Source organism: Elaeis guineensis, chromosome 3 (genome assembly GCF_000442705.2).
Source record: "Elaeis guineensis isolate ETL-2024a chromosome 3, EG11, whole genome shotgun sequence".
In the NCBI taxonomy this organism is placed as follows: Eukaryota; Viridiplantae; Streptophyta; class Magnoliopsida; order Arecales; family Arecaceae; genus Elaeis; species Elaeis guineensis.
This window is the reverse complement of record NC_025995.2, coordinates 68,203,665-68,213,884: the sequence shown is the minus strand read 5'-3', so window position 1 is coordinate 68,213,884 and position 10,220 is coordinate 68,203,665. Positions and strand designations below refer to the sequence as shown.

Sequence of the window (10,220 nt, the reverse complement as noted above, 5' to 3'; positions counted from 1 at the left end):
ACGGTGACTGACGAAGTTGCCCGCCTTCAGAGGCGACTGTCCGAGAGAGTCCAGCCTGTCCCTGCACCAGGTTCTGACGAGCTTTGCTCCTTGAGGGGGACTATGGCGGAACTGTCTGTAGCCCTTGGACGGCAGGAAGCCGAACTACAGCGACTAAAAGTTCAGCTGGTCCACGAGCAGCAGGCAGTCAAGGATGCTGAGGCGGAGTTTGAGGTATTGAGGAGGAGACTTCGAGAGTCGGAGGACGAGCACCGGTGGCTCCACCGGATGTTCCAGAATATGCTGCTGAAAAAGATGGAACTAGAAGAGAAAGTCAAAAATTTAAGACAATCCATAGCAGGGGCCAGAACTGAGAGCTCGAAGTCGGAAGAAACTGAGCTTCCTTAGAGCCTCTTTTTCTTTTCTTTTTCCTTATCTTTTTGTTTTTGGCCTTTAAGGCTTTGTAATGTGTACTTCACCAATGAAATAGAAATGAAATTGTCTATTACCTTGTCCATTCTAGTATTAAATAGTTGTTTACCAAACTTCATTTGTCTTCTATCTTGTTTGGCGTCGATGTAGTTCGTAATCCCTCGTCGGTTCTTGCTTTGAGTCATCGTTTGCCGAACTTCTTTTGTCTTCCATCTTGTTCGATGCCGATGTAGTTTGAAGGTTCCTGGTCATTGCCATATCGATTTGCCCTTAGAGATCAGAGATTTTCGACAAGGGTTTTCTCTTTCGTCGAGACGAAGTCCCTTGTGCCTTTGATGTAGTTCATTTTTCACCTATCGCCGGTGTAGTTCGTCGCTTTTTCTTTTCGCCTCTCCTTTTCTTCTGTGTTTGAGTGAGGGTCTTCCCTCTGCTTTTGATCAGATCGTGAGAGTGTAGAGGAGTCATTGAGGAAGCTTTTCTCCTTGTCGATCAATCGAGTCTTTGCTTGCGTCGGGACGAGATCCTCCCCTTGTTCCCGACAGTCGGTTTCAGCTCGTGTTAGGATGAGGTTCTCCTCATGTTTCTAACAAGACTGTGGGGGCACATAAGGACCGTTGTAAGGGCCTCTCCTCCCATCTGATCTTTAAGAAATCGGGCCTTCGACTTTGCTCATGTTAGGATGAGGTTCTCCTCCTGTTCCTAACAAGACTGTGGGGGCACATAAGGACCGTTGTAAGGGCCTCTCCCCCCATCCGGTCTTTAAGAAATCAGACCTTCGACTTTGCTCATGTTGGGATGAAGTTCTCCTCCTGTTCCTAACAAGGTTGTGGGGGCACATAAGAGCCGTTGTAAGGGCCTCTCCCCTCATACAGTCTTTAAGAAATCGGACCTTTGACTTTGCTCATGTTAGGACGAGGTTCTCCTCCTATTCCTAACAAGGCTGTGGGGGCACATAAAGGCCGTTGTAAGGGCCTCTCCCCCCATCCGGTCTTTAAGAAATCGGACCTTCGACTTTGCTCATGTTAGGATGAGGTTCTCCTCCTATTCCTAACAAGGCTGTGGGGGCACATAAGGGCCGTTGTAAGGGCCTCTCCCCCCATTCGATCTTTAAGAAATTGGGCCTTCGACTTTGCTTATGTTAGGACGAGGTTCTCCTCCTGTTCCTAACAAGGCTGTGGGGGTATATAAAGGCCGTTGTAAGGGCCTCTCCCCCATCCGGTCTTTAAGAAATCGGGCCTTCGACTTTGCTCATGTTAGGATGAGGTTCTCCTCCTGTTCCTAATAAGGCTGTGGGGGCACATAAGGGCCGTTGTAAGGGCCTCTCCCCCCATTCGATTTTTAAGAAATCGAGCCTTCGACATTGCTCATGTTAGGACGAGGTTCTCCTCCTGTTCCTAACAAGGCTGTGGGGGCACATAAGGGCCGTTGTAAGGACCTCTCTCCCCATCCGATCTTTAAGAAATCGGGCCTTCGACTTTGCTCATGTTAGGATGAGATTCTCCTCCTGTTCTTAACGCGCTTAATTTCATTTGTATGGGAGAGTTATCTCCTGTCGTTATGAGCTCATACCAGAAGAAAAAATGCGCAAATATGAAAAGAATTTTCATTTAGGGCAAAGTTGTTGGTAATACATTCGTAGATTTTTCGAACCCTATAGCCGCGGAAGGTCTTCTTCTCGCCGGGGTTCCCCCGAGATGGAGTTGATAATTCCAACTGGAGGCCGATCTCCTGGCTGCTCCTCCCTCCTTGGTGGTTCCGACTGCGGTAGGGCCCTAGGCCGATTTTCTCTTCCTTCAGGCCGTCGTCGAATGAATCTGTCGAGCCGACCTCGTCTGATAAGCTCCTCGATCTCGTCTCGTAGCTGAATACATTCCTCCGTATCGTGGCCGTGGTCACAATGATAGAGGCAGAATTTGTTCGGATTGCACTTTTCGAGGTGCGAGCGCATCCTCTCCGATCTTGGAAGCTGCTCCCTAACCTCCATCAGCACTTGAGTTTTTGATGCATTGAGAGGGGCGTAGCTATGAAATCTTACGGGAGGAGAGCCTCGCCGAACTCGACGGTCTGGGCTTCTCTGTTTACGGGCTCGGGGAGGAGTCCGGACGTGCCTATGTTCGGGAGGAGTTCAAGAACATGGCCGAGCTTCACTCGACCCTTTTTCGACTGCGGGCTTGCTCAAGTCTCCCGCCTGCCGCTCCCTCGCAGTCTCCTCGTCCTTCATCTTGAAGGCTTCTTTTGCTCGGGCATATCTTTCGGCCCGAGCCAGCAAATCGGCAAAATCCCTCGGATACTTCTTTTTCAGGGAGAATAGAAGGTCGTTCTTTTGAAGGTCGCCTTTCAGAGTGGCCATCGCGACCGATTGGTCCAAGTTCCGGACCTCCAACGCGGCGACATTGAAACAGTTGACATAAGCCCAGATGGACTCCCCCTCCCTCTGCTTGATGTTGATGAGGGACTCCAAACCTCTCCGGGGATGCCGGCTGCTAACAAAATGAGCCGCAAATTGGTGGCTCATCTGATCAAAGAAAAAGATGGTACCCAACTTCAATGCCGAGTACCAGTTCCTTGCTACTCCCTTCAAGGTGGATGGAAAAGCTCGACACAGGATGGCGTTTGGTGCGCTATGGAGCAGCATCATTGTCCGGAAGGCCTCCAGGTGATCGACTGGGTCTGAGGTCCCGTCGTAGCTTTCGAATTGAGGGAGCTTGAAGTTTGGCAGGATTGGTTCCTGCATGATCATTTGAGAGAAGGGAGGGTCAGTACAGATGTCCTCACCATAAGCAGGGGGAGCGTGACGGAGTTCTTCAATCTGTCGGTTCATCTCCTGGAGCCTTCGATCCAGGAAGTCCTCTCGACTGCGGGTCTCGAGGGTCTTCGGGCAGAATAGAGGTAGAGATCTTTCAGGAGTAGAATCGTGATCGGACTGAGGGCTCTCCACCCTCGGATTCATCTTTTCGGGAAAGACGGGGTGACTGGCCCAAGTGGCCCGCCCTACCATCGGATTTTGAAATTCTGACGACGTTCTCTCCAACCGCACCGACACCTGCAGCTGTTGTTGTTGTTGCATAGCCTGCACCGCTTCAGCGAGGCCTCTGACCTGCTGAACCAGTAGGTCGAATTGCTCAGCACCGATCGCCATCGCCGGAGGAGGAGGAGGAGCCTAAAAAATTGGAGGTGAGGCCGGAGCCTGAGATCTGGCCGCGGAGGTCGTGGATCGTCTGGTGGATGCCTTGCGAGGAGGCATCGGGTGAAGATCTAGTAGAAGAAGGAGAAGAGGATGTCAGAGAAGATGATCGGGATCAGTCCTGTTGAGCACTCCTTTAAGAACAAGGGACTGTGAAGACACGCGCGCCGCCCTTCCTCTAGCGCCAATTCTATTGGTGCAGAATTCCATCGAGGTCGGAGAATCTGGAGCTGGGATGACCACAGCCGCTACCAGGACCTGCAAAGAAAGTCTAAACCAGAGTTGGGGGTGCTCCAATAAGACCGTCCAATGCTCAAGTCAGTACTCTGCTTCAACAGAATTAGAGTGCTCGAGTAGAAATTTTGACAGAATTTCGAGATAGAGTTTTGAGCTTAGAAAAGAATGTATCTGGGGGTCCTTATTTATAGACGGAGAGCGTAACTGATTGACAGCGACGTCTGTAACCATCTGGAAGTGGGCCATTCAGAGACGTGCGGAGTTTGTTACGGAGAGTAGTGGCGTTAGAGGTCGCCCAGGGCCACGTGGAGCTTGCTGCGGAGAGTGGAGTGGTGTCCGTTGTCGTGACTTACCAGAGAGTAGTGGAGCTGCGTGGAATCCGTTACAAAGAGTGGAGCAGGGTGACGGCTCTTGTCGTGGCTTGTCAGAGAGTTCGGATCCGTCGGTTGAAGCTCGGCTGGGATGCCTGATGGAGCAGAATGGCTCTTCACATCGTCATTCTGGGAGAGGCTCGGATGTTCCGAGGTCACTGACGTTTCAGGTGGGAGTCACCTGCCGCAGGAGCTCGGATGGAGATTTTCTGTTGGCGGAGTCCGGAGAAGTCAGATCGTCAGAGAAGTCCATCTGAGATTTATCTGATGTGGAGGCTCATCCGAAGATCGTCTGCTGGAGAAGTCCGATTTTACGGGGAGCCTGGTAGGAAGTCGGTCGGCGATGGACTTCGGATAGCGTTGGGAAGGCTCGGCAGACATCGGGGGCGATCAACCATCGCAGGGACCCAGCTGCTGGAGCTCATCCGGAATCCATCCGCTGGAGAAGTTCGGACGAGATTCGATTCTCGCGAGAGGTCGAAAGGGGGCCGTTTGTTGTAGGAGCTCGGACGAGGACCAATTGTCGTGGAAAATCGGAGTAGTGTCCCATTGTAGAAGTTTGTCCGGAATCTCCTCGCTACAGAGTAGCTCGGCTGAGGTCTACCTGTAACAGAAATTCGAAAAAATTTTGTTCATAGTAGAGGCTCGAATGGAATTTGCTTACAGTAGATGTTTGGGGTAGACAGTCCGCTGTAGGTGTTCGGAGTAGACCGTTCGTAGTAGAAGTTCGGCTCTCGCGGGAGCCCGATTAGGATCCGGGGGGTGGTCGACCGCCGTAGAAACTCGGGTGGAGTCTAGTTACCGTAGAACTCTCGTTGTCGGGGAAGCTCGGATGCTGATGAAGTCCGAAAGAAATTCGGGGGGTAGTTGGTTGCTGTAGAAGGTCAGTTGACAGTGAGCCCCAGAGGGCCTTCGGGGCGGTCCGATGGACGAATGCAGAAGTTCATTGTCGGAGAAGTCCGGATGATTGAGGAGATTCGGAGAGATGCCACGCACAAGGTCGGGAGTCGAAAGAGCACAGGAAGGATCGATCCTTTACAAGCTTCGACCGGGAGGTATTTTATACCCAACAATTGAATATGCAGAAGTTATTACTAAACACAAATTAATTACATAAACTCAAGTAGGATCGTAACGATATAGTGTGGTAGTTCCAAGTTGTTTAAGATCAAGTCTGTCCATATTTATAACATATTATGTTTTTTTTATCCAATTTTAATTGACTTTAGCTCGAATTATATATGGTGAGTTATTTTTGGGCCTGTTCCAGAGTAGAAGCTGGTTATGGTTGCCACCTTTCCCTCGCAACCACTCATACCTTGCCGCGTTAGGGTATGTCCTTTTAGGGCCCATGTGATACATCACACATGAGACGAGCCCCCTTAAAGCATCCAATTGAGGATGACCCAGTTGACTCTGGGCCAACACCAGGACACGTGTTCTTTTTCTTTATTTCCGTTCGGTCCTTTAAATAAAAGTTCCACCGTGACAGGAGTTTGTGCGGGCATAATCAGAAGTCAGAAACTTGGAAGCACATTATTGGAAGATCAATTAAGGCGCGGAGTTCGATGTCACCCTCCCTTCAGTTCCCTCTGCCAACGCATTATAAAAGCAGTTGCGAAGCTGTTGCCCATCACCACCGGCGCTCATTCAATGCATTGCATATTTAAGAATCTAAGCTTTAGTTTATAGCGCTACACTTGACAAAGGTGATGTGCTTGGGGATGGCAACGGATCGAACGCTGATTGAATCAACAAACATTTGCACTCATTCTGTAGCTACAAATCGGATATCCATACTTCATACCTATCTCAGTTTAAATCAGGTAAAATAAATAGTATGGGTTGGATTGGGCTGAACCAAATAGATAAGATTGGTTGGGATGGGATCAAATAGGATTGGTCGGCCAGGAAGTTTATCATATAAATATTCTAAACTAATTATAATTTTGAAAGTATGGATTTCGATTAAGATTATATTAATTTAGATTCGGGGCAGGATGCATTGTTATTTTTATCTGATCTTAATCTACTTTGAATATTTTATCCAAGATCCATTCTATATTTAAACGGAACAGATTGGATGGGATATCCAATGAATTGGCTATAATTACCGTCTCTTATTATGTTCAACTCTAACATCAGATATTAAGAACCCATTAAGCTAGCTTCTTTCACAAGACCTTTGAGAGTATACAGTATATAGATTGAAAGAGATGAGGCAATATTATGCACAGTGCAGGGAAAGCGAGACCCCTTGAACAAGCATGTAGAAACAAGAGCATGACTCTTATCACATGGGATTCCACCTTCCAAGCTCCTTTCCTATCAACAAACCTATTTTAGTGTCGTAAAGAACCATCTAACAAATGAAAAGATAGAATTGCTCGGGGATAGGAAGCCGTGAGCAGCTTCTCATGTTCAACCCGCAATTCTTGGAGGAAAAAAGAGGATGATTTCTATGATTCAGCTGCACCTTGGTCTTGGCTTCCAATCTTGACCAGCATCAACATGCTGTAAAATTTTAATCGCTTGGATGGAAAATTAGGCAATTATCTCATCCGGCAGGGTCACAAACCTGGTTCGCTTCTGAAAAGTCAAAGGAAAACAAGAATAAGGAAAGCTTCAGTAGAACGAATAGGTATTCTAGTATTGCATCACAATCAAGAAAATCCTTTTCTGAAATATAAATAAACAACCTATAAGAACTTTATATGGTCCGTTCTGTTATCAGCATTTTTTTTATTCCTGAAACTTCATCATCAGCAGTGTTTTCAATAACAGCCAGTCAGCTCTATAGATCAATATGATAAGGTGTTCAGATCACCTATGAGAGTCAACCATCAATCTGAGGAGAGAATGGTAGATCCAGACCATGAGGTTGATCTGATTGAGTCCAAAGTTTCTAATTTGAATCTTGCAGCTAAAACAATTCAACCTCTGACAAGCTTCTTATCAAAAGAAACATTGAATACTAGATTATTATTGTGGAAATTGGACCCAAATACAAGACTAAGACTATTTAGGAAAAGTTCTGACTTTTCACTATCTGTACAATAAATGGTACTATAATATGTCCACATCTGATGGGAGTTCGATCAACTTGCCATGAAGAACAAAGAGATGTTGATGAAGAAAGAACAAAAGCGAATGGAGTACTGACCAACTAACACACATTGACTTCCAAGTCCTTGAAAGGCGGAGGATATCAAGGATCACGTGAAGGGATCCTTAATGCGTGGATGACTAACATCAAATTAATTTCAGAATCCTCCAGCTTAAAATAAGGGCATTTAGATGAGATCAAGCTGGTTGGCAGAGAAAGTATATGTGACTAAGATTCATCAGCAGATGGTTTGTCAAAGGAATGGGACATTAATTTGATATATGCCCTCAATAAATTTCCATATAAATCAAAGCATCAATGGTTAAGCATGTCAAATCAAGGCTATCTAATCAAAACAGTTGTGTGGCATCCCAATAGCATTATTTCTATATGACATTAAATATTGTCTGTGTATCTCAGTAATAAAGGAAAAAATCATGAACTACAAGTAAAAATTCTACAAGCAATCTCTGAAGCAATGAACAGATAATATAATAATGGGGCGTTGGGATGGCCAGCTACTCTAACTGATATGATGTACATGGGTGGGCTTATAAATATTGAAGCCTTGGATCCAACCAAGGAGAGGAGTCAGGATAAGAGATTGGGCCATTGGCAAAAGGGAAGGAAAAACCTTATGTTATATAATCCCAAAATTTCAAGAACACCACAATTCACCTTTCAAAAGAACTGTTGTATCCCAAATATGATTTGTTATCACACTCTATCTCAATTCCGTAGTTGGACATCTCTAACATGTTATCCCTGGTGCATCTCCCTCAATTGACGGGAAGTCCAAGGAATATCATAACCAGGAACCAGAACGCCTCCAAAGACAACTGCCCTTATGAATAACATATCAGAAACACTAAATTGTCTTGCAAGTTGGTCTCTCTTTGTTTAAGCGGTTGCAGGTTTGATAAGAGTTTATTTTAATCTCCTTAAATTTTTCAAAACCTTGACTTTGTTGGGCAAATTCAGATGAATTAACTAGATTAATACAATCTGTACCCTAGCTATTGTTCACCACAGAAAATTCACTAATATATCCACATGGTTATTGTATGCCTCATATGTGTCATGCATGTAAATTAATGTATGAACTGCAGATTAGGCATCATCCGGATGGCCAAGGCTAAAATGGCATTCTGTTGTTGAATGGGGTTTCCTAATGCCAAATGTATCAAAGTTGTGTACTAAATTTGGGTCATGCCTCATCTGCAACTGAAATAAATCACTTTGATCCCCTTATCTAATCCAAAAGGTGTTTATTTGATCATGTCGGTAGGTCCTTCAGATCTTCAGTTACTTCAGAAAATAGTAATTCCATCTATTAGTCTGGTGCAGTTTAAACAATGGTAAAGAATAACGGATCCAATTCTGAAGCACATGCAATTGTGATTTAAATTCAGACACGACTCAATATATCCTATTATAAATTTACCTCTGTGACATAGATGTCTTCTACTAAGAAGGCATCCAACTAATTAGAAAAACAAAAACGCATTCCTGGTATCCTTTCCTGTCATTCTTTAAAAATAATACAACCAAAAAGAATTGGAGATGACTTTTTTTTTATTTTATTTTTTTTTTTTTGAGGAAACATGGGAGAAGTGAGGCACTTGCCCCAATGTACCTACTAACCGACCCAGCAAACCCAATGTCTTTCCAGGTACCATCCTTCCACGGTTTTTTAAAATACGGAAAGACTTTTCCTACCAATATGCACAGTTTTTACTCAACGGGCGCTCAAACTCGCCCAAATGACCATGACTCAACTCGTATAGCCAACCCAGTGACTCAAACCGAGCTCATCAGGACAGCAGCAACCGAATGATTCAAACGCCAAAAAAAAAAAAAAAAAAAAAAGACCATACCTCCTTTCGCCCAGTCTTCATAGTCGGCGACACGACGGCCGGCGCCTTCGCTGTTTTGCTGTCTTTGGCAATGCAGAGCTCCATGATCTTCCCCGCAGCCTCAGCGGAATCCTTGCTCTCCTCCATGAGCTTTGCCACCTGAGCCTTTGGCAGCCTCACGCGGAGGCGGACCGTGCCGCCGTCGGTCACCGCCTCCACCGAAGACGGCTTGGTGGCAGTGACGTCAGAGACGGAGCGGCGGGAGAGCACGAGGCTCTCCAGCCGCTCCTTAGCGCTCAATTGGAGCGCCCCGGACCAAGCGCGCCGAGGAACGCGCAGGTCCAGGCGCTGGGGAAGCTCTACGAGGAAATAAAGCCTACCCGGTTTGAGGGGAGTCTCGGGCTCAAGCGGCCGAGCCCGAACGCCCAACCGCTTGACCTCCTCGGATTCGAGGATGGTGTAGCCTGGGTGATCCCGGAGAACGTCCCCGGCCTGGCTCGGGGGCTTGAGACGGAACGTAGTACCGTCTATCTTCATCACCTTAGCGGTCCTCTTCTTGCCTCCTATACTGTTCCCCATCTCTTCTTGTGTTGGTTCGTGGAGAGGAAATGGGGGAGATGAGGAGAGAGGAGGGGGCTGGAGGGAAATAAATGGGCGGGCAAGTAGGTGAGGTGGGGGCAATTTGACTATTTACTTCAACACATTCATTTTCCGTTTCAAACTGTTGTCTTTTGTTGAAAAACGGAGTTTTTTTTTTTTTTAACTAAAATTATGTTGAGAAGCTTTGTGGTTCCATCTGCAGCAATTAAATTGAAAATTTGAGAGATATCTTTGTTCTTTTTTAGAAAAAGATATAATAACGTAAGCTAAGATGTATCTTCTCATTTGGTTTGGTTGCATTTGGCTGGTCTGCAAGAAATAGGGATTTATGGGTCACCTTGTGAATTTCTATCCAAAATCCATAAGAGTTTCTCCCGTGATCATCAAATTTAAGAAACTAATATGGAATCAATAAGTGCTTTCATCTAGTTGATTGCATATTTCTGTCGTTAATG

The 10,220-nt window shown here is 46.0% G+C and overlaps 1 protein-coding gene across 1 annotated transcript; it reads right to left on the bottom strand.

The window, feature by feature from the left end:
* Positions 1-6,473: 6,473 nt before the first annotated feature.
* On the bottom strand, positions 6,474-9,809 carry LOC105036398 (uncharacterized protein At1g66480). Its single transcript, XM_010912167.3, has 2 exons — positions 9,187-9,809; positions 6,474-6,792 (listed from the first exon to the last, which is right to left on the bottom strand). Exons 1-2 carry the CDS (start codon positions 9,742-9,744, stop codon positions 6,748-6,750), a joined length of 603 nt encoding a protein of 200 aa, XP_010910469.1. The 5' UTR covers positions 9,745-9,809; the 3' UTR covers positions 6,474-6,747.
* Between the last annotated feature and the right edge of the window lie 411 nt (positions 9,810-10,220).